Genomic DNA, 27,449 nt, shown 5'->3' on the forward strand with positions numbered 1-27,449 from the left:
GCGCGTCCCTGCATTGCGCATGCATTTTTCGAAGCAGCGCGCGTAAGCCACACACCGCGCACGCCTTTACACTGCGTTCAGCTTTCGTTTTTGCGAATGTTTATGGAAACGATTTAGATTACAATTTCGATGCCCCAAAGGCCAGCATGTTTCCTCGTTTCGCTTGGATCTTGGTGGCGATTTTTGTTGTTAGGACCCAACAGAGTGACGATGAAAACTCTCCGGCCTATTTGGCCGAGCATGGATGGCACTGCTACGACAGAAAGCTTACACCCGGCGGTAAGTCAAAGCGATCTGGCGCAGAGTTGTGAAAACAAGACCAGTAAAACTGTACAAATTGCAAATGTGATTTTTCTCTATACACAGCCGTTAAACAGTCGCGCGACACTTGTTAAAGTGGTTAAACGACAAGACTCTCTGGCTGTGTACAGAAATAATAGGCTTCTGAAAGGTTCGATAGCCTGTAGAGTGAAGGATTTGTAAGCGTTAGTCGCTAAGACGTTGAAGAGTGATGTCCAAGTTTCGTAACAGACTCCATACCGTTCCTCTTAATTCGCGACATGTTGATTTGGAACTAGTCGAAGTCGAAGAAGGAACTAATTTATTTAAGCAGCCTTGGCAATTAAAAAATAAGTTTAAAGAAATAGATTCCGATTTCAAAGAACACAAATTATGTAAGTTACTCAATAACCAGACTTTTCCTAGGCCTATATTTAATAGCCTAGTTAGGCCTCGTCACATTCATTCTAATAAATTAATTAACCCTCAGAGCGTTTAACGGAGAGGGCGCCATGCCTAAAATTCGTCCGTCCCGTGGAAGGATATGGCGTCATCCCTTCCCTTGCAGATCACTTCCAGTTTGAAATCTATGTTACTCCACGTGCAAGTGATCTTCCGCCGGTGCCCATCCACATCGAATGGTTTGAGTTGCACGAAGGGAGCACCGGGGAAGCTAGCAAACTGAGAGAAATTCAAGAGTGTCGGTGAGGCCTTGTCATTGTGATCAGTTGCCCTTCAATTGTCTTTCTAAATTATTTATCAAATGAAGCAGTTTGTACGTGTTCCTCTCGGAAGCAACTGACGTATGTGAAAATAGGGTTTACGTCAAAACGTTTGTTTTCTGCTGTATACTGCTTCAGGAACCGCCTAATTTGCAACGCCAAGATCCGCCAAGTTGACCCGCATCAGACGCTGTACCCATTCCGTGTCTCAGTCGGCTACCATGGACGAGACGAAGTGGTATCAGAAGACATTCTTCTGGAGGTTAAAAATAACGAAAAAGGTACACGTTTCCACAGTACACCCTCTTTCGTTTCACTGAGAGTGAGGAATTTTGGAATGCCAACTAAAATATCTGAAATTAGCCTAAGTGACATTCCTGGATACTCATAACAGTTATGTTTTAGGTATCTTTTGCAACGGATTGGTTACTGGGGATAGGTCTGAAACTTAAGTCAATAAATGGTAGAACTCACTTTAAAATGGAAGGTCACAGGGTTGTCTGCTTGTCCTACTCCCTTCGAACAGCGTCCGACGAAAAAGCTTTGCTTTCCACCAACCACAAACATGCTAATGATTAAAGCTAGCATTTTCCATTTTTCATGCTCTTAGTTAACATTTTAATTGCAAAACCTGTCTATTTCAGATTTTTTTGAGAATGAGCTATCCAACTCAAAGCTTCCATCATTTCTACAGTCGGCTTCAGTCCTCAACCGAGAGCAAAAGCCAGTCCCGTACCCTTGGGACCGTCAAAATGTCCAGGTTCCCCCTGAAATGCCCCCAAGGATGTATAACACCCGAGCATTCCACCCGAGAGTCCCGAATTATCGAGACGTTGGAGTCCCAGACCGTCCGGTCCCAAGGCGCCCTGTTTTATCCCATGGGTATTACCATCCCGACGCACCGGTATACTTGGAGGCTGACGACCAGAAACCAAACGGCGGGGCGTTGAATTCGTTATCCAATCGAAATTATGCCCTCACGCCAGGCGATGGAGATAACATGAATTTCATCCAAGAAACTTCTTCCCCACTTCGGCCTTCCACAGACATAGGTCGTGCAGCCCGCAGAACGAAGATTTCCCCCGTCAATCGCCATGTGCTCTTGTCGACAAACAATGAAGACTACCTGGATTTTGGCTCTGACGATCGCCAAATGCCAGGGGAGCTGTCTCCTCATTACGGGCAATTAGCTGATGATTACTATGATGTGGCTGACTTCCCAGTTGCTGAGACTAGAGCAAATTCTGACCGTACCCGTGGTGACCAATTAAAGCTCCTAAGTTTGCCCCGTTTTCACAGCAAATCACAAGCGGACTCATTCGTCGCCACTGGAAACACTCTCGAAAGACATGGGGTCAGTAAGAAGCTCAGCCCAGGGGAGACTACTCCGCGGCCCATGCTTGAGCATCGCGACATGCAAACCCTCTCCAAGGGCCTGGACGACGTGCGGACAAACGTCACCAAGATACTTGACCTCCTGTCAAACAGCAAAATGCAAAGGGACACGAAGTCCAAGAGGAGGGGTACTGGCGGGAATCCCAAATTAACGGACAGAACGTCGAATGAAGCTATCAACAGCACATTGCTTAATCAACTCGAAAAGATAGCACACGAGCTTCGAGATCAGAGCTGCAAACACTTGTTGAAGACTTACAACGATTTCCACGACCGCGTGCAATCCAAGAGAAACCTTACAGCACAGGAGTTAAAGGCTGTTACAACGTCAGCAATAGTCGAGGACGAGACAGATAATGAGCAAAAGGAAGAATATGATCCCCACACAGACAAAGACAACGGCTCTTCTGTCAGGCCATCAGGGGTGAATGGCGCCCGCAGACGCCTTTTAAGTGTTCCAAGTGACAGAGACTTAGAGAAGGACTTTCTGACAATGTGGAAGGCCGTTGGGTTAGAAGAAGACAACGCATTTCCGAATCGCTTTCGCAGAAGAAAGGTGAAGCCGAATTCCAGCAGCAGCGTGGACACTCCCAAAGGAGGGACACAAAAAGATGCAGCTCTTCATTTGCCGTCTGATGACGAAGATCAAAGTTGGGGGTTCCACGCATCTGAACCTAGTTCAGACAGTGATCTCCAAACCGAGTACATGACGATCTTAACCCCTGAGCCGGGAGTTTTACTCCGTCAAGATTTAGTTCTGATTCATCCCGCATCAGTGCAGGAAGATGGACGGTTTGAAAAAGATCCAAAGTTAGAATCGGGTGTGAAGTCGGAGCTGATTCCTGAGGACGATCTCCAAATGAAGGTGATTGTGACCCCTGAGCCGGAGGTGTTTCTGAGGCAAGACCTCGTCGTAGTGCACCCGACACAAACTTCAGAGGAGGGTCAACATGAAAACGAAGCAAACTTACAGATGGAGGTGAAGGAGATCGTCACTCCTGAGCCAGGCATTGTTCTCAGGCAGGATTTAGTCTTGGTCCATTCCGACTCTGGCAGTGTTTCACCTGGTCACAATCAAAAACAACCACCAGACTTGTATCTGGAACCATTTCCCCAACTAGAGAACGAGGGGGAGCACCGAATAGTCCTGAAGCCAACTGCCACTGCTACAAGTCGTCCTTCACGAGACTCTGTACTCGAAATAGAATACGATGATTCAGACATTTTCGACGGTGGTACACGAGTTGAACAGCCAGCCTCAGCACTGCCCCCTGAAATGCAGAATCCTCGCTTTCCGGAATGGGGATTTGAAGCAGACTACGGTGATACAAATATGAACAATACAGACATTTTCGATAGTGGTACGCAAGTTTTTCAACCAACCCCAACAGCGCTCCTTGAAATGCAGAGTAGACCTACCCACTATCCAGATTTGGAATTCGAAACCGACTACGCCCACACGAACATGAATAATACAGACATGTTCGATGGTGGTGTACACATTTTTCAGCCAACACCAAGAGCACCCCCCGAGATGCCGAGTCCCCATTATCCGGATTCGGAATTCGAAACTGAATACGATGATGCGAGTATGGGTGATGCATACATTTTCGATGGTGGCACGCGCGTTTTTCAGCCAACACAAACAGCGTTCCTTGAAACGCGGAGTCCCCGCTTCCGAAATTTGGAATTAAAAACAACTGTAAAGCCAAACCCCAGAAGTCAGCAGCCGTTCAAAATTTATGAAAAACCATTTCCGTATATAAGCCCCGTATCATCAAGTCGTCAGAACCAAGAAAATGTTGAAATTCAAGTCTCCAAAGATTCCCCCGACACGGACAACGTCAAAAAGTCACCAAAAGTCGACATTAAACGTATCGATAATCGCGACCATGAATTGGTTAATGTATCCATCACTGGAAAGATTGAGGCAAACAACTTGAAATACTTGCCAGCAATTACGGACCTTTTTGCAGCGGAAGACGTTTCCACTAGGCTGGCAAACCACGTACCACTCCCTGCTGACAGCCGTAGAAACAACTTTGTCATAATTAATCAGGAAGATCACGGTATCCACATAGGAAATCATGACTACAAGTCCGGTATCGTCGACCCATCGAACGTCACCTCGTCTGATGGAAAGGGCATGAAGGAAGGAGCTATTCCCGGCCTGCTTGTAAAGCTTTTCGGCGGTCACCGGCACCGAAAGAAGCCATTTCAGCGGGGACAGGCTAGAAAAGCAGCAATTCGGATCCACATCGACGATGAGTATGGAGTACTTAATGCTCACAAGGAAACCGAAGCACAAAATGGCAGCGGGGGCCGTGGGCTACATCACGAGAGGATGCAACGTGTGACTGCTCAGACTTTCAAAGGTGAAGATGGCGATTTTGATGCGAACGAGGAGGATGATACAGATGATTTAGATTTTGATACTAATGATTATTCTGAAGATGATGACAAAATGAACGAATATACGGATGAACATAACTCATTTGATATGACGAAAGTTGGACGAGGCCGTAGATATCTTGGAGACCATGAAGGTAGAATATGGAGTCCCGAACGAGAAAGTGCTAGCATCTGGAAGCAGACGCATGGAGAAAATATGGAGTCACGTAGCCAACTTAAAGATACCACCATTACACCGGACCGAATGCAGGGACAACAAAAGAGCCGAGAAAGCAATAATCAGATGAAGAGACGGGCAAATGAAGATACTAACCGGCACCTTGCAATTGACGGCAACAAAGAGCGAACGAGACACCGGTTACGACGAGAGGACCCGGAGTATGACCCCACTTTGGCATATCAAACCAACGCTGAGACGGCTTCTTCCGAGTGGGCCGATTGGAGTAGCTGGGGTTCCTGCTCCGTGACCTGTGGCAAAGGCGTCAGCCTCCGTCAGAGAATCTGCTTGCCGGAGAATATAGACGACCACTGCACAGGAAGCAGCGAGGAGAGTGCAGAGTGTGTCGCTGATGCTTGTTTAGAAGGTATCAAGTCTTTAGAAAAGTGGCTATTAGAATAAAAAATTACGCATTACGATTTTATTTGGGCCGGGATTTACCCCAAACCCAAATACAGAAACAAAGCTAAATTTTAAGAATGGACGTCAGTAGTCTGACACCAGATCAAAGGTTCGATTTTTGTGTTTTCAGTGTGGGTAGAGAGTGTATAATTATTCGACATTTTTTATTACATACATTCTAGCAGAAGACGGAAAAGTTGGAAGTTGCGCATTAATTAAAAGTTGTTGTGGTTGAAGATGCGAATAGTCATTTTTGGGTGTAAACATTGAGTACTGACAATCTGTGATTACCTTGTAGTTGCTCTGAACGAAAATTAGGGTCACTCATGAACAGATACTGCTGGTTATTAACAGGCTTGGTCGTTGCTGGGAGGGGATGTGACACCCTAACTCATCGGTTTTGACAACTAATTACATGTATTGTAAAATTGTGTATGTTGGCCACAACGGGCATTGCGAAAAGCTCCGCCAATGATCGCAGCGCGTCGGTTGTTGGATGATTTCCACCCATCCCCACGAGCAGTTGGTTCAACAGTGGCATTGTGACATTCAAAAACAATATGTAAACTAAACGGCCTTTTTCTCCACCTGATTACCGACGCAGAGGAGAAAAGTGAAGAAATTACCCGGGAGGAGGGTCATAGCACGGAGGTTGAGTGCAACTTTGACCCCAGCAAGACACCAAAGGAGATCTACTGGATCAGTCCGACAGGAGAAAAGATAACTAAGGACAGCGCTGCCTTCAGTGAAAAGTAGGCCCATGCTTGGATCGGACACCACACAGTAAATTTCACATCAAATCTAAACACACTGCAGCAAAACGTTTTTTTTTTCATTAAGTTAGGACTGAGACGTCTATAGATAATACCGGTGACCACGGTAACGCTGAATATTGTAGGCTTTTGCCAACGCAGTGATTTCCACCATTAACACGCCTCGAAATATGGGCCAACCTTCATCAACGGGCAAGATAGTCATAATTAGTTTGGTTAAAATTTGCCAGCATCGGTTTGTTTTAAAATTTTGCTTTCGACCAAGGAATGTGCCCACACTTAGGCCTAGCATACCACTGAGCCGACAATGAAGTATAACGACCCTACACGTTCCACTTTTTTCCTAGACGGTGTTTGCTTTATAATCCTTTATCCCGCTATTGTAAAGGTATATCTCTTTCGCCCGGTCTGCATTCAGATTTTTATGTTTCGCGGCAGGTTCAAGATTACGGGCAGTAAGCTCATCGTTCGCGGCGTGCAGAGCTCAGATGAAGGCATCTACCACTGTGTGGTCATCATGGATGATGATTCCAGCGAGACGGCAGACGCTAAGATCAGTAAGAACAGTAATTATTTTCTTCAGACAGTCAATACGAGATAAATCATGCCAAATTATCAATAATCACACGATATTTATTTCAGGTTAAAACGCAGATAAATGTTGCTACCTCTTTGAAAATTGCCACTAGCTATAAAATCTAAAGCTAAAAACAGACAAAATTCTCTCCTACCCGTTTGCTGTCAGTCTGTTTTAATGTCCGTTAAGTGTTCTGTTGCAACGGTGTGAGGAGCTTTATGGCGGCCATGTAATCTGTGCACGTATATACCTACTGTATATTACTGTGGCTGGTTGCCGGAAAAGTTCCTTTATTTCCGAAGTAGGGAGGGATGTTACTGACTGCAATAAGAAAATATTAAGCTTTGGATTAAAAAGTTCAGTTGCGATGATAAAATATATGATGTTTATGGAAACTCTCAGAAGTTGCATCTCTTCTTGTCAGATGTACTAACTTGCAAGTCCAACCCATGTAAGAATGGTGGCTCCTGTATCGAGCACGAAGGCGGTAGCGGCCTGCTGTTTACTTGTGTTTGCCCAGTGGAATTTGTGGGCCACACCTGCGAACGAGTCTGTAAGAACCCGCACCAGAGTGTTACATTCGATTGTCTTCCGTCTGTTATGCACTGTTTAAACATACCTTGTCTGTCTTCATCGTGAATTTTTAACGTACGGCTTTGCTATATCTGTTCTGCCGTCAAGCTCTAAAACTTACTCTCAAGACTAGAATTTCTTGCATTGTAAACCCACATGATGTAGGCCTAAGGAATGAATTGTTACTCCAGCAGTGTAGTCTTGTACAATGTAGCAGCTTCCTCCCGTCAATTGTTTCTCTTGGCCCCTATCTTCTTCCTTTAAAAGAAAAATTTACGTTACCGCTCCTTTTCATATGGTGACAAGTTGATATGTCTTATTGAAGAACAATTCTCTTTTTGTCCCTCACTCTTTCCCATCTTGGTCCTTTCCCATCTGCAGCTCCCCTCTTCATTGGCGATACGTCCATGGCAATAATAGCTCTCTGCATTCTTGTCGCTGTCATATTTGGCGTCTACCTCTTCCTGAGGAAAAGAAAACCGTGAGTCTTGTGCCCGAGATATATTGAAATGGTATTTCACGAACAAACGGGGCAGGGATTTCTTCCTCCGACCTCTACTAAAACTGAGAGGGTAATCTTACTGCTGATGGATATTACTTTTAACAAAACAGCTTGTTCAAAGTGGAGCTTCCAAGGTTTTTGGCCATCATTTCATCTAAAATAGAAGTGAAAGTATCACCTAAACTGTGAGAAATCTATTTTACCTTACGCACTCTTTGTGTTTTCAATTTCCTCACGTCTTACAGTGTCGGTCTCTAATGTTGCCATTAATTACGAACACAAGGTACACCACTTTTTATGTCTCGCTGTTATTTTTAACAGAGCAGAAGCAGAAGTACCGCAATCTGGTGGCTCCCCTACTGCAGTCATACAAATGGACGCTGTCCCGGCAGACAAGCCTCTACTCGACGATGCAGAAATCGACTTGTTCAGGGAAATCTCGAGAGAAGAGTTTAAAAACTTCAAGTCGTCCCATTCGTACAGTTTGTTCAAAGGCCAGAAGACGAAAAGGTCCCAAGCAACTATAGAAACCAAGGAGATTGATGAGCAAGTTGCAGAAGCTGACAGAAAAAGTCACGGGGCACTTCACGAGAGACCACCACATACTGGCTCGGAGGAGAGCCAATCAACCGTCGATGAGAAGTCACCAGCTGATGTTATATTGAAAAGGAAGTCGAGTAAACATGTTGCATCTTCCCAAACTGAAGTTGTAGAAACGCCAAGAAAGAAGTCTTCTGCTGAGTCAATTTCTCTTCCACCGTCTCCATCACCGGCGATTGAACCAGTGGAACAGCAGCGGTCTACCCACATTGCCCTCTCAGGCCACGGAAAATCAAGCGCAGAAGACATACTCTCATTGGCAGAATACCAGGAGAGTAAACCCAAACCAGGGAGTGCATCCGGACTCCTGTCAAGTCCCACCCCGGTTCCTCAACTTGCGATGCAGAAACGGCTGTCACTGGTTAACAGCAAGACAAAGTCACCCGGTAGTTCGATCTCCGGTGGCTCCGCTGTCTCACGTTCGTCCACATCTAGGGTCAAAAGGTCACTGTTTGATGTCAACCAATCGGAACACCGCTTGAGCCGCCATTCAGTGACGTATGATGAGGACAGGGAAACAATTATGGATGCTGTCTCCAGGGAAACTGCATCACATCCAAGCCATTACAGCCACACAAAGACTAACTCTCCCAGAATGCTATCAAGAAGTAGTTCCCCATTCACGAGTAGTCACACAGCTCCCTTGATTGTCAAATCCTCGTCTGGGAAACTCAGAGCTGTCACGTACGAAGAACAAAGTCAGCAGCGGAGACCTCTCCTGGAGTCACCCCCACCAGTCAGTTTTCCTGGGGGAAAGCGCAGCTCTCTGTACAGTTCTCATTCCTTGCCCCTTGACACAGGCGCAGTTCAGGAATCCCACGCTTGGATCCCGATCTCAGAATCCACAGCATACGAAGCCCCAGTCAGACAACCAAACACCCCATTGACATCTGGAAGCCTCATCAGGGAATCAACTCTCCCTCGGTCATCAGTAGATTCCCTCAGTTCCCACCAGCTGGCCATCCAACAAGAGGAACAGCAAAAATCTTCCACTGCCTCCGCAGAGGCTATTTCAAGGCATTCAGTGCATGACCTGGAACCTTCCACTGATTTGGTTGTTGAGGAAAAACAACCCGAACTTGCCAAGAGTTCGTCAGGGGAGGCAGCATACTCTTATGCAAATGTGCAGGTGCATCAACATCCAAAATATGAGAGTCTCTCTGAGATCTCCACTAGTAAAATCTCAGGCACTGGATTCTCAGCAACATCAGGCATCTGCACAGCCCCAATTATTGTGAAGTCATCGTCTGGAAATCTCCGTGCCATTGTGTCTGAGGATCACCACCAGCAGAGAAGACCAACTCTGCCTGGTTCACCTGTTTCGGTATCTCCTAGAGTCCATAGCTCAGTCTTTAGCAATGACATACCCAGGGTGGGTTCAGTGTCCCACTCGTCACTTGCCTCGGCAAAGCAGTCCAGAGATGCATTGGAAACGCCAACCAAGGACCCAGTCATCACTGCATCTGGGGAAGAGCACGCCCAAGTTGGCCAGATCAGACGCCAGTCAAAATTTGGTTACCCAGCCTACACTCGGAAGTTCTCGTTACCCTCTGACTCGCACCCACCTGTGGTTGATATAGCACAGAAGCCATCTTCCCACCCGAGTACAGAATCTGCTAAGGTTGATGTAATGCAAAAAATATCTTCTGAAGGTAGCTACTTGTCTCGTGAATCTTTCACCAGCTCACACAGCGTCGTCTTGACAGCGAAAGAGATTTCAAAGGTTTTCTCTGGGCACTCCCCGTCATTTGTCACTGAGGAACACAGCACCTCGATTGTCGGTACAGAGGAGCTTGTGTTAAAGTCTGCTTCACGGGCAGACCAGGAGAATCTCATTGATGCATCTTCCTATTACACTGCAGTGGGAGCTCTTAGCATCACCAGCACTGCAGTTGCCAAACAGGAAACCCCAGGTCTCACAATTGATTCACGCTCACAGCTCAAGATGGATGATACCAAAGATGTGGATGCGGCAACTATGGCAACCTCTCATCATTGGCGACCACTTCCAGAATTTGACAGCACAACAGAGGAAAGTAAAATTAACTCTGGACACCACCAAGTAGATGCATCTCGTGCTGAGGACACTGAGGACAAAGCAACCGTACTTGCATCGACGACCCCAACACCTGCTTCTACTGCAGCCGTTACATCCTCCAAAGATGAGCTCAGGCACTCTAGTTGGGTACCACTGTGTGCGGATGAAGACACAGACGTTGACTCTACCCTCGTTCAGAGAGAAGGTGAGCTCGGCCAGGGAGTAGACATCCACAATGGAAATTCCAATAGAGAAAAACGGACAGCAGACTCTGATCAGTGGGAACAAAATACATCTCAAAGTCGTCGTGGTTCCAAATTCGGGTACTCGGGCTACGTTGATAGGTTTTCGCACCTTGTTGAAAGCTCACCAGGGGTACCAGCTAGTAGCCACACACTCGGGGAGCATGAAGCGGAAGAAGACCAGCTTGACGAGTTGCCCTTAGTTGCACTGGCTACATTCGCAGGCACATCCACGGAATCTCCACATAGTTTGCCAGATGATGAAGATGAGGCTGATGAGCTGCCGTTTGATGATGCTCGTGAGGGGATCTCAGATAGAGAAGATTTAGACAGTGGCACTGAGTACATGTAGATCCCTCTAACAAGGAAAGAAGGATTTAATGATTTGGGGATCAGGGACTGTCACAGCAAAAAAACTTCAATATGTGCAAGCACATACACCCGTAGAGAGCAGAGAAATCATTAACGGTAGATCGCCAAAACCAAAAAACCACAGGCAGAAGACTTCCACTTATTTGCCCAATACATATACAACCAACATATAACAGCTTTTTGTTACAGAAAGGACTCCTGTGAAAAACCGTGTTCTTTCATTTTTGACTTACTTTTATTAGACGAAGAATCACACTTTATTTCAGTTGATCTCAATAGCATGTAACATAGCTAAAATTGTAAATGTTTTGTTTGTTTTTAAATGTGTATTTCTAAATTACTCAATACCGAGCTTTTATTGTGAGGTAATATGTTAACTAAAGTTTGCTTCATTATTGTAACAAACTTTTATAAGTAATCCTGTATTCAATGTGCAGGGAATTTATCTCAGTCCTTAAGTTTAAAAAATAACTAAAAGTCTGTTTCAGTCCTCTTGTTGAAATTCAAATTCATTATTAAAATGCGTGTTCATGTTTTCCATGAGGTAAAAAGGTATCACTGGAGCTTGGTTAGAGCTGTCATCAGCTTTAACACCTGATTTTGTGCTGGCAGAGCCTCTGTCTATTCCAAAGAAACTCTCGTCAAGTAGTAAGCACAGCAAAAGCGAACTCAATCGTGGAGGGAAAAAAAGTTGCTTCAATCAGTAAACAATAAAGATCTCACGGGTGCAGTTACTAAGACAATCCCACCATGAAACAGCGCTTTCTGCTGTAGTAAGCAAATCTTCCGTTCTAACTGTTGATTAGCTGTGCTTTGACATTGGGCCCAGATTATCCAGGTTTCATGCAGCTGAGCTTCACCAAGGAATGATGAGTAACCTGTGGCTGAAATAAACACATAAACAGCTGCAGTTAACAGGTTTTGCGCTTGTGTCAGCGCTTGCAGTGGAAATAAAAACTACATTCACAGAAGTATGATGCCTCAGTTAATAAATGTTGAAAATACTGTTTTCCTCACACAAGGCCACGTTAAGAGATCTGACTCTGATAGTTCACAATCAAGCACTGAAGGTCACTTTTTACAGCTGTGATTTCTTCATTTTCTTCCAGAATACCATGACCATTTGTAGGCATAAGCTGTTTGCTGAAATTTCTGTACATTCCCTTGGAGCATCTTCATTCTTTTATCAAAGACAGATAAAAATGCGTCATAACTTATGATTAGATATAGATTTTGCAAATATATATACCCAAATCTGTAATTATATACTTATACAAATTTAAAATGTCAGATGATAATATTAAAAGATTTAGGACATGATATCAATTAGTAGACATGACTTTGATCCTCTTGCACATCTTTTCCTTTAGTAATTGCATCACTAAGCGAAAGACGACAAATTCCAGTTGATACAAATGGTGCTATAATTGTGTAGGAAGCCAAAAAATAAAGAAAGTAAATTCGATATTCCCTTATGATACTAATATTCATATAAATGCTGACTTCTGAGTGGCTGTTCATACTGAAAATTATGTGCACTTGAAAAGCTACAACCATAATTTGGCACTTAACTGGCTAAATCTCTGAAGTGTCCTAACAGTGGCAAAGCCAAGAGTCACAGCCCATGATCACTGATTCACACAGCACTGTAATACTAGGGTATTTGTTTTTTCAAGTTAGATATGTAAAATGAAGAGTAACATGCTGCAAGCAAACTGAAAAATTATGCCTCAGCAGCTGAGCTGTGTGGTCCAACTATTTGGATTATTTATATTTGGAATCCTAGTAAGTTAGATGGCCTGGCATTATTGTTACTTTTGAAAACGTTTGTTTTAGTAAGCAGGCTCTCAAACTTTTGATATTTGTATATTTCAGGTAACTGTGGTCAGTGAGCAGTTCACAGTAGTTTTTACATCTCTGACAAATCACAAGCAATGCTGAAAATGTCCAAGCAATTGCAAGGACTGTATGGACCAGTGTGGGTCCCTTCATAAATACTTGCCCATCGTTTCTTGCTTTCACTGAGCTTTTTTCCATAACAACTACAAGGGTATGGGCATATTCTGGAGAATCGACACAGCAAACCTATCCCGTTTGATTTGAGTTGATATAACACGGTACGGTAAGCGTTGGCCCTGTCGCTGTCGCAATGTCGTAAATCTCGCTGTATGTCGACGCCACTCCACCAACCAACCCAATCAGTATAATTTCAGCGTGAAGTACATACTCCCATATCTCAATTTTCCTGCAAGAGATGAAGCCACAAAGAAACCTGTGTTTGTAACATGACAAGGGTCAATGCATGAGAAAAACAGAATGTTATCTCGCAGTGACTTCAGGCCTACATCAAGCCAACAAATGAACAAGTAATGTGGAATATTTAGATAGTATCTATTCATTAAGTCTGAGAGGAATTTCTTTTTTGCTTTGGGTTTAGCGTTTTTTTTAGAGGGCTGTGTTTGAGGCTTCATTTTGGTTAGGTTATAGTTTTTGATTTGGGGTTTGGTTTGGAGTTTGGGTTTTGGATTAGGGTTTGGGTTGTTTTTGTTTTCGCTCACCCTGTAACCCAGGCATTGTCTGGACTCTCTTGCCGCCGGAGCAGAATGTAAAACAGGGAGGGGTAGACAAAGGTCAACAGTGTGACTGTTGTGCCACCGATGAGATTCAAGATGACACTGAATTTGGGAATGGTTTCAGCCATGAAGAGAACTGCTGCCATCACCACCGTACGTAGGACAATTCGCTTCCAGCCAAATTCTGTAGGATGAGATGGTGCAGAATTAGATTGTGTGTAGATTACATATACTTAACTCTTGAAGACCTGATGAGGGGCTGAACCCGCTGGATTTTTCTCTGATATCATCGCTGCACGTTTTCTTTCCTGCACCAAGCCTTCTGCAAGTTTTTCAGCAATGGGTTGTGGCCATTTTGATACCAGAATCAGACCTATAGTTCCTGCACAATGCCCATTTTTTTCCCGAGAGAGAGGTCAGCGGTAATGTACACTGTTTTCATTGAGGTGGCCATAATGCATGCAGGCATGAGGTACGCATGAGGCCACAAACTTCAAATGACCATATCAACAAATAGCTGTGCTAAATTGAAATTTCCTGGATGTACATGCATACCAAGTCTGAGGCCGTGTCCGAAATGGGCTTCCAGAGCTACGGCTAGATCTATTATCTGCGCGTCTCCACGCATTTCCAATGGAGTGAAGACCTTGACCTAGCTTTAGACAAGAGATTCGGATGTAGCCGAGAAAGAGATTGAGTGAATATTAGCTGAATACCTCCCTTTTCACAATAGTGTGCCACCAAGAGTTTGCAACGCGTTGGCCAATCACAATGCGTGAAATTTGTCGACCCAGTGTGCATTTGGAAAGGGTCGACAAATTTTGCACGTTATGATTTCTCCAACGCATTGCAAACTCTTGGTGAGGCACTATTGTGAATCGCCCGTATTCTTAGGCAAGAGGGGTGGTGAATTCTGATCTCCCCTCCTCCCACGTCTAAAAAGTCCAGATCTGTCCATGTGCACATTAAGCCGAGACAGTTAACTTCTTTTATGTGTTTAATAGCCCAAAATAAAACAGCTCATATTTTTTACTTGCATAATTTATTTGTAAACTGACAATGATGCTTTGCTATCCATCGATGATATTCATTCGATTAGGCCAACATGCAGCATGCTTGCACAGCTTTGTGCGCTGGTTGCGTATCCATGACTAATTTTTGTTTTCTCCAGGGAGCAGCCGTCCTGCCTCCAAGTTATCCCCCCATGAAAAACAAGGAAAACTCACTGAGTGGGATCTTGAGAAATTCCTCTATTTCCTGGCAGAAGGGGTTGATGACAATGACCACTCCCATCAGGAGATGCAGCATAATCATGACTATCACGATAGTTGTGACGGTGCCGGGGGTCAACGACTTGAGGAGATTGGCTTCAATTTGGGCTCCGTAGACCACGTATCCACCCACAGACACAGGCAAATAGTAAGCCACCACAACTGCAACAATTCAGCAAAATCGAAGTCAGATTGTCAGAATTTGTGAGATCGGATCACATAGTTGTGCTATGTATTCGCAGAAGTTGAACCCATCTGAACTCAAGTGAATTTTGCAATTCAAACAGTTTGTGATGTCAAATTTGCTTCAAAGTATGAACTTGCAAATCACTAGAGGACAGAAGTAATGCCTTTCAACAAACTTCATCAATGCACTTGGATTTACTTCTTTGTTTTTTTTACAGGAAGCCCTGTTGAAAGAAAAAGAAAACTTGCCAACCGGTGTAAGCAACAAGCACAGTCCAGTGGAACTTCCTGGTGTCCTTCATGTCATGCTGAACAGTAGGAAAAATGGCGTGGCCGCCAAAAGCAAAGAGAATGGCGCCGAAAGCTGTGAAAAAACTCTGGAAGGTGGGGGAGGGGTGACTGACGGTGGGGCCCAAATCTTCCATCTCCTGGGCGAAGATGAGTATACAGGCCAATCCGGTCGACACAGCAGCGCCCGCTGCAATCGGCCTGCAACAAAGTATCCCCAGACGGCCGAGCCGAGTTAGTCCATGTCTGAATTACTTGACTGCGGCTCGAAATTACACATGACTCTATGCAATGCAGCCGCAGCCACTACCATAGGCCTGTGTGTAATTTCACGCTCCAGCCAATTGATTTGAACAAAGCCCTTACTAACTTTATACCTTGAGTTTTGCTTTGCAGAGGAAGGTCTCACCACGTAACTTGGTCCAAACTCAATTTAAGTCATGCTCCTGTCAAAGACCAGCTCAAACAAGATGAGTGCCCCGGACCAAGGAGCAATGTCTTGTACCAAGGAAGGCCAGTGGTTTATTTGTACTGGGCAACTAACTAAAACAACACCTTGACATGATGCTGATGTTCATGAGAATTTGCTGATATCATCAAAGTGTGGCCCAACCACAGAGCTATACATTAAATTACTAGAAGACTAACTCGCCGTGCAAAGTAGCCTGCTGGGTGCATCCGTGTTTGTGCACAAACCTGCACTGCAGATGAAGTTTCCTAAGGCTTTTTATATGATACATGTACATCATACGACTGATAAAAAACATGCTCTATTTGCATATGTTGGATTTGTACACTTCATTTACAGTACATCGTTCAGATTTCTTGCCAACTCATTTCACTTTGTTCCACAATACGCATGGGAATTGAAAATGTCTGGACGGCGTCACAGCTTCTGTGCCAAAAACTGAAGAGTTAGTGCTGTAGTAGTTTAATGCTTTATGCGGCCACGTACCACACTTGCTTGGTGCTTTCAATGTCAACTCACCAGAAGTCTTTGGGTGTCCCCAGCCAAGTCAATGGGCAGAGAACGGCAGCAATGATGGGCACCCAGGCACAGAATGATATGTTCACTTCCGCCATCTGTAAGAGAGTCTGGAAGAGCTGGGAGGAGACGAGGAGAAACACGGTGGTCACACTGAACAGTGTCAGGTTGACGCATAGGGTGACAGCATACCTGCGTGAATGATCGTCAAAGATATGGGGCAAGTGCCAGCTATTCAGGTTTCTGTGTCCAATACACATGTACAAACCAGTCAACTGCATGTCTTAACTCGAAGACTTTCTCTTGTGGACGACCACATCCCAAATTGTCTACAGATAGATTTCCACAACTGGTCGAAAGAGTGCTCAGAATATTACATATGCTTTATTACATATTCACTAACAAAGCCCAGCTTAATCAGAAGTTCATTGCCTAACATTTTTATAATTTGTTCATAAATTTGTTGTTAGTAGGCCTAACCCGCCAGAAAAATAAATCAAATTTTATGTGCCTGTGGAGAGCTAAAATGTAGAGGGATCTGTGTGCCTATCTGCACTGAGAGGGAACAAGAGATGTGTTTATACAAAACAATTGTCCTACTGTAGAAACTCACTGCAGGTGCGTGCATGTTTAGGCATATTTGCTACAGGACGCACTGGGCACATGCAACCACTTTCTGTATATGGTATTTGTGGGTGCACTGGGAGCATGTGTACGAGCCTGGTTGAACACTTTTCAACCAACTTGTTTTTATTTTCTTGCCGCTAAGGATTCACTTCAACTTGAAGCAAATTCTAACTTTAATCCAATTCAAGTGGACAGAGCAAATGTGGCTGAATATTTACCTGCCTGCTTTTCCCATGGCTTCAAAACCGATTGCAGGATAGGGGTACCTTATGTGCTCTCGGTAAAAAGGAAACCTATCCTTGAGGATTTGCCAAGACCGACCGAGAACAATGCCAGTGTAGGCCGAGAGGAGGGCACAGAAGATGAGAAGTAAGATACCGCTCCATCCTATGGGGGGAGAACAGAAGATCTTATCATACACTGTGGCATCTTGGTACTTAAGATGAACCTACAGGGTGTGAACTGCAAAGTTTGTGGAAGCAATTCCTCATCCCTTCTTGTTCAGCTTGCCTTTACGTTTCATTGTAGAACCTTAATTTATTGCCTCCTTGTCTGGTTTCCAAGACGGACTTCTGAGGTTCAACAAGTCACACAGTCCCAAGTCAAGTTCCCATCCAGTTAAAGTGCCTTGGTCACTGCTCATCAGCCCATTGCTTGTGACATGGATTTTAATGGACCTGACTAAAGTACTTGCATGATATAGGGAAAAGTAGCTCAAGAGGAATAAAGAGAACTGATGGGCAACAAATGTTGGTTCACCTCATAATGTCTCGGCTGAAAGTTTTGAAATTTTTAATTCTCTAGTGTATCTGCACAAATGATCGGCAGGAATGCCAGGCAGCTTCTCGTCCACAGCCTGAAATAAAGGCCAGAGAAGCCTAAGTACTACCTTGTTACCTATAGGACCTGAGATTTATTGGCCTGACATTGCGAGTGAAAAGCCTGAAATCGCGCTACTCCCTGAAAACTGGTATCTCTGGATCTTAAAAGGTATCAGTAAGTGAAACTCATTCAGACAGAAAAAAATTCTTGATTCTTCAAGCATGCAAGCGCAAAGTTGAAGTAGAGATACGTGTAAGTGAATGGTTAACAGCAGACCTGCTGATTTGAGTGCGTCGGGAAGCGACAGAATTCCTCCGCCTGCCATTTCTCCAACGATAAACACCGCTGCCGTGAGGATTGTCAGACCTCTCTTGTTAACGGCTGCCGGCTTTGAAAGGCACACAAATATGCAGGAAAATGAATTATACAGAAGATTTAAGGCCAAAAGAAACAATTCAAACATTCGCAAGAGGGCAATTTTCTGGGGACTATTCCATCTCAAATAAAAGGAAGCCCATGTATAGAAACATGCTCTACTCCTGACATACACTGCACAAGGGAACCAAAACCAGGGGCTCACCATCCACGTCTCATCAATAACTGCTTTGGGGGGGAAAATGATTCATTTATTAGCTTACTGCTATTGAAAAAAATTGGAACTAGGAGTTCCCTCAAAGAAATCCCCTTCATGGGGAGATGTGACAAAATGAACATTGATTGCATTGTTGGACAGTTTAAAATTAAAAATAACAACCCTAACAGGGATAAATCCTCCCAACTGCAATATGATATTGTACCGTAGGGAGTTTACTAGGGTTCTACCAAGTGCACACAAACCACTGCATCTCTCGCTTAAAGCTCCAATTACAAGGATTTTGATAAAGTAAAAAGAGGAAAGGTAGAGAAAAACTGGCTGTGTACTATACACAGTTACTGCTAAGATTACCTGAACAGTATACTGAATACTTTTCTCTGTCACTTTCCTGTTGAAAGTAATATTCTGAAAAAAGAAGAAACCTTTCAGGGCCTTGTCTTTTGGTCCTGACTGAATTTTTTTCCAAGATAAAATAGAGGAAAGCTCCTTTCTTTAACTCGACCATTGTTTTTCTTAATTTGACTTGACTATGAAAATCAAAATAGACCGACTGTTTGACTTACCGCTCTGCCGCCATCATCCACGCAACCATCCATGGGGACTTCGTTGGCGACGAGCCCCTTTTTATCCGGTACCGGTAGGGGTTCCATGCTGACGTCAAGTGCAGACCTTGGATCAAGCATGCAAGCAGGAGGGCAAAGCAGATAAACAATCTGCCAGAACCTAAGAAGAAAGGCAGTTATTTCGTCTTTCATTGATCTGTGGGACTATCCTTATTTACAAATCACAAATGACAACTGCTCTGCAGGCACAACGTGCTACTCCCCCTCTCCGAACCTGTTTCTTTAATATTTGTGCCTTGCCTTCAAAAATACTTGTACCAGTGTCTACGCACCATCAAATTGTCACTGATCTTGAGTGAGCATAAAGTTGACAGCAGAAATTGTAAAAGATTAATTGTAGTCCAAACTACTTAAGTGCACAAAATTTTGTTTCAATATTCGTTCACCCAATAAGACCTTATTTGAGATTTTCCAACCATCGGTGGATGCTAAAATTTTGTTCAGTTGTCGTGTGGAGAACAATAACCTAAAATATAGGCATGGGAGATATACATACATCCCCATTGTTGTGAATGGATTATCCCTCTTTCAAAAATCTTACTTGCACATTAGTGCCAGCATTTCAGTAAGGTTGAGCTGCCTCCACTGATGTGCGCGCAAATAACAGGTTTTGAATACTGTCATGCCCATGCTTTTGGTTGTTTCGTTGTAGCTGAGGAAACTGCTAAGATATAGTTGTTTTCATTTTAAGAGTACATTTCATGATGGAAGGACCTCACCACAATTGTCTGTTTTACTCCCATGGGTTTAGAACAAAGTGTTCTATGTATTACAAAGGACAACTTCAGGTACACTTAATAATCTTCACATGACCTTATCAGAACTAGTGCATTTTAATTGAACATACGGGTACTTGGTTTCAATCTTTGAAGTTTTCTATCTTTAGCCCACTCCTGATTTAGTTTCACTTTAAACACAAAACCTTTTGAAATGTGCATTTGTTTTCATAGGGCAGTGATATCAATTACCAAAATCCCTTGTAATTTATACAATGTAGAATTCTGTCTGCACGCAATGCATCCAGAACCTCAACATCCCAGTCACATGCTTTTTTCCCCATAAATTACAAATTAATTTAACCGTCACGTACCACTATCTCATTTATTTAGACAGTGCCATCTGACATCCCAGGTAACATTGCAGTTGAGAGAACATTCAAATTGTGTTTGTCACGCCCCCCTCCAAAAGTGTTGGACATCAGAAATCAGGGAAAAACTTGGCCCTGCTAAAGGCTGATGCCAATCCAAGGGAAAGAGGACCTGCAAGGTGAAACTCAATGCCAAGATTAAAGGTCATCTGCATGTGCAGCACTTCTTGTATACAGCTGAGTATGGCTGAAAAATTGGAAATAGGGATCCATGACTTGCTGGTGACAAATCATTTATTCTGTACTGAGGACCAAAACTAGGGATTGACAAGTAGCTGCATAGGCATGCAAGTTTGACTCTGAAATAGTGCCATTGATTTTACAATATTGAACTAATCAAGATCGGAAGCTTGCACCTTAGGTATGCCTGTGAAATTTGTAACAGTTGAAAAAAACCTGATCTTAGAAACTTTACAGAAATACATGTAGTAACCGTATTACGTACACGGTAAAATGCAATCAGTAAAAAATGATATGCAACCCCATCCAAGAACATGAAACATACAGTCATATATTACAGCTTATCAATCATTACAGGTTATCATTCCTCCAAAGTTGATCAATCAATACATGATGCCAGTTCCAAAGCCATGCAAAAGACCCATGGCATATTATATTTGCTTGTCATTTTCCAATCAGACTTTGCACCCATCAAGGGCTGGCCTAGCCAGATAGGGCATCTAATCACGACATGTTTCTCTCTGAGAGAGAGAGGCATGTGATTGTAGTTCATTCTAATAAGCTACTTTACAGGTGGTGCCTTGTACATCATGTCTATAGGCTACCAGGCGATATTTATTTACACTGACCATGTTGGATATGAGGGGATTGAAGCATGAAAAGACTTGGCAATGGGTTAAATCCTGAAGCGATATGGGTATACATGTACTTGTACACTTCATCGTGTGCCCGGCAAAAGGTCGTAAGTGCACTTACGCCCTTTGGCCTGGAAGCACAGTACGAAAAAATGTTCCTGGTAAAAGGGTGTAAGAAACACACTCTTTTTATTTAGTAAAAACGGATAAAATTTACTACAAAATCAACACAGGCTGTGCAAAAAGCAACCTTTGAACAACTTATCAAACAACATGGGAAATTGTTTCGGTAAATGTTTGCAAAGAAATCCTTATATTTCATTAAAATAAATTAGTTGCATACATACGTCCTTTTGCCGGGAAAATTTTTTCGGGCAGCGATTTTGCTTCCCGGCAAAAGGTCGTAAGCACTTAAGACCTTCTTCCAGGCACACTCCGACTTCATCTGCCTTGTTACATGTATTTTATACAATGCAGGGCATCCAGTGAAGTTCAACACACTGTCAGCCTCCATAGACGTCTCAGGTGTTGAAAGTGTACAACACAAATGGGAGATTTGGCATGACATACATGTACATAAATGTACATGTACATTTGTACTAGTAGGCCTACATGTAAGCATCCGAGAGTCAGTGGCTCAGCCACCCCATACGAATGCATGTATTGTGCTTGCCTGATTTTGTAAATGCTGCACATAACATGTCCTCTGATGGTAACTGCTTCATTTCTATCGTGCATTACGATTCTTTATACTTGTTCAAATCAAGTTTGAGTGGGTTCAGTGTGAAGGGACTATGGAAGGAGTATTACCTGTACATGGAAACTGTTATGTCATTTCGGCCCTTCAGGCATTCCATAGTGCGTGCACTTCTTAAAACATAAATTGTCCATGTTTTTCCAACAAAATGAGGGTGCTCTTGCTGTGATCTGTCATTCCAGACAGACAGTGGTTCATAGGGGTGAGGGTGCTCAAACTGTGAAGCCGAAATTGTCCACTTTTGATGAGAAAATGATTTTTGAACAAACTTATTAGAAAACTCTGTTCACCCCTGCAGCTTACTTTCTACTGTCATGTACTGAAACGAGTCCCCAAGGGAAAGAAACTTTGTACTGAGTCAATGAAAGTGCCACTTTTTCTGAATTAAGTTTGATTTGACCCAGTGACACGGCAGTGGAATACCTAGGGTCTGTTTGCACTGATCATCTTTCCACAATAATTGTGAAAAATGCAAGAGCTAATACTTTTCAGAATTTCACTTTTTCACTTTTCAGAATTATGTGCATTTTCATAGACTTTCAGTATAGTAAAAGTATCTGAAATTCTGGCAATGTTGGCGGTGAAACACCTGTAATGAGGTTTCTTCCTCAAAATGACTATATTTTTATACATAAATATGCAAATCTGTATTGGCATAAAACCCAAATGGAACCTAAATATTCTTCAAAATTGTGAAATGAACAAAATAAAAGTATGGGTAAGTGGGACACAAAAGTGGATTTCTCAAGACTGAATTCAATAATTACATGTGGCAAAGGAACTTGTATCCAGCAAGAAATGAGACTGAGGGGTACCCCCCAACATGTCCAATCGCGATACACACTCTAGACTATCGTTACCTAACACACACCCCCTTGATGTCTGAAAAGAATTCCTTTGATTCCAGTGAAACAATGACCAACACAATGAAAACATGAGCACCCGCCCCCAGATATGCCACTATGTATCACATTTCTCAATGAAATTGAGCCATCTTTTGTTGGAATTCACAGCTTTGGAAGACTTTTAAGAGAATCATTGACCATTACCTGTACATAAACCACTGGCACTGGTATAATGCTATATACATACAGGTGCTGTTGTTGTCGGCTCTCTGAAAGCAGGTCCTCACAATGTAGGGCCCCCTAGGCACAGTTCTAGAGCTAATTTCTTTGGGGTGAACCCCTTGTACATGATGTCACCCTTTAACTTTTGCTACTGCTTTTTGACTCATCTTTGCAGGGGGGGGGCTAAAGTCTACCCCTAGCCACCCTGTAGAACCGCCCCTGGGTAGGTCTACAGTGACAGTTCACCCTGTATACATGTAGCTTGTGCCATATTTCATTTTTTTTTTTAATGCCAACACTATTTTTGTTGTAAATTCTTTGATCACCAATATAATGCATTGACACCAAAAATCTGCAGGATGAACTGACCTAAAATTTAATTTCAAAGAGGTAAAAACCACGCTTAGAACTGTCAACATCAACAGACCTAGATATGATTTTTTTTTTGTTTTGTTTTGTTCGGAGTAAACTTCCGCATACAGATCACGTGCCGCACTGCCGTACGGGTACTGTTTTGGCCGAACGATGTTGCGGCGTATGTAGCACATATTTACAGGTATATTAACATGATCTGTAGCGTAGCCTGGTATTACTGGTGCCTTTTTTGCTGGAAGGGTGGGAGATCCCAAATAGCTCGCAGGGAAAGTTTACCTTGGACGAAGTACACTTACCGGTGTACGCCTGAGTAGCTCTGACCACTTTATAATAGTCCTTGTTCACGGACAAGTTCAGCTTCCTGATCGACCCTGAACTGCAATGGAGGGCGGAGGCACACTTATAATAATTTATGCCTCACGTGTCGCTGTATGTAATGATATTATTTTCCTCTACTGTCACGTGGTATTTTTGCGTTGAGAGGTCACTGAACAGGGCACTTGTTGCGACAGGCGGTACGTGTCTGTTGAACTTGACGTTGATGCACGTGATTGCTTTGTGTCGCGAGTTTGGGATTGCTGATGATGCAATTTTGAAAATACATTGCAAGACTTACACTTTACAGTCAAAAAAACAACAAAAAAAACCGGAAGAAGGATTTCCCTCGGGCTGACCACGATGTAAATTTACTTCAGGAGTTTTGTACAGGTGGGGAAATGAATTGTTCAAGTGTCCGAATACACACAACCATCTGATTAACGATCTGTTTGCTAATGTTTGTAATTAGCGAAACAGTGGTTATCACCAGACTTGCGTACCAAATGAAACCCAACAATAAATGCAACAGAATAATGCAACATGAAGTTTCAGTAATAAACAACGATGATGTTTCCATTCAACATTTGATCCACACTGACTCGGATTTTGTTCGGTACAAAATGTGTCCTGTTGTCCTAATGCACTCAAAACCCTTTTTTTTATTTTAGAAAAGAGGCCGGAACTTATAGATCGACTTACAGAAATCTAATACAGAAACTCGAAAGTCCAACTTTTCTGAAAGGGTTCGAGTGCTTAAAAACCAAGTTAATCCAGATTCGGAGTCATAGTTGCGACATTTTCAATAGTATAACAGGCAGAAAAATAAGACAAACACCATCTCCAGAAAAGCGGGGATAATCGAGCAAACGTCGCATCGCATTCACATGTATTTAAACTTAAAATTGACTGCACCGGAGCTACAATGTGACTCGCCGATCAACTCTTAGCTGAGTGAAAGTACCACACATTATCCACACACAACAAGCCGAACTGAGTAGTGAAGCCCGAGCGCTATTACTGCCCAATGCCGTGGCGTTTGCTGGGGACTTCGGGGGGGGGGGGAGTGGGTGACTTAAACCCAACCCAATTGCCTGGCCGTAGACACTCGAATAACCAGAAAGGAGGTTAGTGCTGGACACCACATGACCCCTTGGGGTGTTGTCCATATGCATCTTATGTATAACACTCCTGAACCTTACATCAACAAAGGTGCATTACTATCGAATACATGGGCCCTATTGGTTGTTGGAAAGTTAAAAAAAATAAAGTTGATAATATGCTTTTGTTTCTCATCCCGAAAAAGTGGGGGATAATCCAATAACCTACCCACTCCGTTCGAAGGGGTGATACATAACCTCTACCCCATAGGATTTACGCCCCTGGTGATACGTAGTTCAGCCAATTGCTACTCACTGTGCGACACTCAAGTGTGTGCATTTATTTGCGGTTCAAGATCTTAAAGCAAAACAAAACAACAACAAACCAACCAACAAACAAAGAAACCAACTAAACTAAATGTGTTTGGCTCCCCCGTAAAACTACATAGGGCCTACCCAACCGGGGTTTATTTATCCCCCTGATGTACACAAGTGATGTAAGTTGTCAAGTCAGCTCCAATAAGGGGCTCACTGCTAGCGGCTCGGCATCCGAGCAACTCTCGAAATCTGTAATTCACCCACGGTCTTGTTTACTATACCGCCGCAGAGCCATAAATAAAATTATGAAAATCATCAACCGATATAAAGAAGATTCCTTTTACACGTAGTAATTTTTCCCTTGAGAACAACTTCAGTGCAATACTCCCCTTAAGTATAGCTAAGGTCTCAAAAAGACACCTCTAACTTTCTCTAACTGCTAGCACAAGCACGTACTTTCAATCCAGGGCCGTTTTCCAATACTCAACTTCGGCTGCGTCTCAGGCTTCAACTGTTTTTTTACTAGATGACTTTGAAGCTGTAAGCGCAGTAATCAGTCTAATAGTGCCACAAAACATCAAATAAGATGCAAGAGAGCCAGAACTTACGGTAACCCAGTTTAATCTAAACGCTTCAGGCCCACAATCGGGGATTGGTTTTTGGAACGAAGCCTGAGACGGAGCCCAAGTCGAGTATTGGAAAAGGGCCCAGGTAACAATCTGGTCTGTCGTTTTCTGTGGTAGGTTTGCGTGCCAGTAAAATGGAACAGCGCCCTCGCCTACTTGAAAAATTAATTAAAGTGTGCCCTCGATGCCCGTGCACAAGAGGAAACGGCGTGTCAGTCACAGTGGTCACTTCACATATATTGATTTCATTTCGTGTGCCGTTTGCTAATTCCCAACCCCTTCGGTGCACCAAAACCCAATAATTTGCGCGGTTTAAAATCTTTAAAACAATTGGTTTTTAATTGGAATGACTTTTTAAAATCATTGTATTATGCAATCACCACTGCTCAGAGTAGCAAAGTTTTGGACACACTAAAACAATTCCGTAAAAATCGTATCTTCCCCATTTCTTTCAATAAAATTTGCATGGGGTTTATGAACAGCTCCTTCCCCACTGCCGCATTTTCAATTTCTGTGGCTAAGCAGCTTTGACCAACCGGCTTAATACTGTTTTACTGTATAATTAACCAATAGTCTGAGTGAAGGAGACCATGTATCTATACCTCCAGGCCTAATAAAGTAGTCATAATTACCTGTATCCCCAATCCAGTACCGGATAAGAAGTGCTCGGGCTTTCAATTTCAAAACTCAAATTGGCGAAATAGGGTGGAGTGGTAGCAGTTAATCCTCCCTTTTGGGGGCACATTTTCGAATGGGTGAGGGCGTTTCTCGATTTGACTCGTCCCGCTGATGGTAAAAGACACAACCCCCCACACTGCCTCTGTTATACTGTCGTAACCCGCTGGCCAGGGCCGCTGGCATTTTTTTTAAATTACACAACAGTCTCAGAGGCCCAGGTTGAACGAATTATTTTCATTGCATTGCGACTATGATGCAAAATAAGACTGGCGACCGACATGGGTTAGGGATATGCCTCAATGAAGACCGTCTCCATGGCCCGTGTAAGCTTCCTCTGTTCATTTCGGACTGTACCGGTACTTCCCTTTGAAAAAAATATATCTTCCAGATTCATGAACAAGGGAGGGAAAAAGAATGTTTCTTTTCTTTAAGTAGAACCCGACTGAAAACGATAATTTGTCAAGAAAAAAGGTATTTTGAAACAACCGAAGAAGTACATTACTGGGATATTAGCCTTTATTCAAGCCTGGATACCCAGCTAGCGATCCACGATAGGTTATTTCTTATTACTAGTCACATTATACATAAGTTTTCTCTTGCTTATATCCGAGGCAATATTTGAGGAGAAGGCCCCCCCGCTATATCTTCAGGCAATGATGTCATGATACCATCGTTGCCCAAACGATTTGAATCAAACGTATGAACTGAAAAACGGTAAAATGTTAACAATAAGTGACGAACGTTTGCTCTTGTCTAATCTTGTATAGGCCTTAATCGTTCAACGATGTGGATGCCGTTATATGCATGATTAAGCACACGTTATCATGTGCATGGCAAGGGTGGATGGGGGGGGCATGCCCTCGCCTCTTCTCAAAAAGAAGCCTTTTCTTTTTTAATAATGAGAGAAAGGCGATATTTTTGTTTGTAGCTTTCTCTGTCAGAGAGGCCATAAAAGGTTACACGAAATCATTTCCAACTTTGTTTGCCCCCTGAAAATTTGGTTCTGGATCCGCCCTTGTCAGCGGCGTAGCGAAGGCATTTTCTTTGGGGGGGGGGTTGTTCCAGGGTCAGTTTGCCGACTGGTTGATGTACGTCAATAATTCATGACGTCAATTTCAGTGTCATTTGTCGACTGACCCTTTATTTGCCGACTGAAAAGAATTATTGGGGGGTGCAA

General features: G+C 43.3%; 2 protein-coding genes across 3 annotated transcripts; one reads left to right on the top strand and one right to left on the bottom strand.

The window, feature by feature from the left end:
* Positions 1-83: 83 nt before the first annotated feature.
* LOC110991140 (uncharacterized) lies at positions 84-12,075 on the top strand. The gene is made up of 9 exons (XM_022256346.2): positions 84-279; positions 770-983; positions 1,140-1,282; positions 1,646-5,392; positions 6,032-6,179; positions 6,639-6,757; positions 7,202-7,330; positions 7,732-7,831; positions 8,174-12,075. The coding sequence occupies exons 1-9, from the start codon at positions 147-149 to the stop codon at positions 11,082-11,084; spliced, it is 7,644 nt and encodes a 2,547-aa protein (XP_022112038.2). The 5' UTR covers positions 84-146; the 3' UTR covers positions 11,085-12,075.
* LOC110991141 (uncharacterized) lies at positions 11,318-23,665 on the bottom strand. 2 transcript variants are annotated; one of them, XM_022256349.2, is made up of 10 exons: positions 23,532-23,662; positions 20,165-20,333; positions 19,015-19,174; positions 18,133-18,244; positions 17,253-17,421; positions 16,411-16,599; positions 15,388-15,623; positions 14,904-15,110; positions 13,663-13,861; positions 11,318-13,349 (listed from the first exon to the last, which is right to left on the bottom strand). In XM_022256349.2, the coding sequence occupies exons 3-10, from the start codon at positions 19,132-19,134 to the stop codon at positions 13,190-13,192; spliced, it is 1,392 nt and encodes a 463-aa protein (XP_022112041.2). In that variant the 5' UTR covers positions 19,135-19,174; positions 20,165-20,333; positions 23,532-23,662; the 3' UTR covers positions 11,318-13,189. The 2 variants fall into 2 exon arrangements, with proteins under 2 accessions (XP_022112041.2, XP_022112040.2); XM_022256348.2 differs by lacking the exon at positions 20,165-20,333 and having other exon boundaries at positions 23,532-23,665.
* Positions 23,666-27,449: the final 3,784 nt, after the last annotated feature.

The sequence above is a fragment of the Acanthaster planci genome, linkage group LG03 (assembly GCF_054643075.1).
Source record: "Acanthaster planci isolate LZ-2023a linkage group LG03, COTS_SCS, whole genome shotgun sequence".
Taxonomy (NCBI): Eukaryota; Metazoa; Echinodermata; class Asteroidea; order Valvatida; family Acanthasteridae; genus Acanthaster; species Acanthaster planci.

Coding starts and splice junctions, on each gene's coding strand:
- LOC110991140 (XM_022256346.2), top strand. CDS start 147: ATGTTTCCTCGTTTCGCTTGGATCTTGGTGGCGATTTTTGTTGTTAGG. Junction 6,180..6,638: donor AGCGCTGCCTTCAGTGAAAA/GTAGGCCCATGC, acceptor GTTTCGCGGCAG/GTTCAAGATTACGGGCAGTA. Junction 6,758..7,201: donor GACGGCAGACGCTAAGATCA/GTAAGAACAGTA, acceptor TCTTCTTGTCAG/ATGTACTAACTTGCAAGTCC.
- LOC110991141 (XM_022256348.2), bottom strand. CDS start 19,134: ATGCTTGATCCAAGGTCTGCACTTGACGTCAGCATGGAACCCCTACCG. Junction 17,422..18,132: donor CGACGCACTCAAATCAGCAG/GTCTGCTGTTAA, acceptor CTCCCCCCATAG/GATGGAGCGGTATCTTACTT. Junction 13,350..13,662: donor GACAATGCCTGGGTTACAGG/GTGAGCGAAAAC, acceptor CATCTCTTGCAG/GAAAATTGAGATATGGGAGT.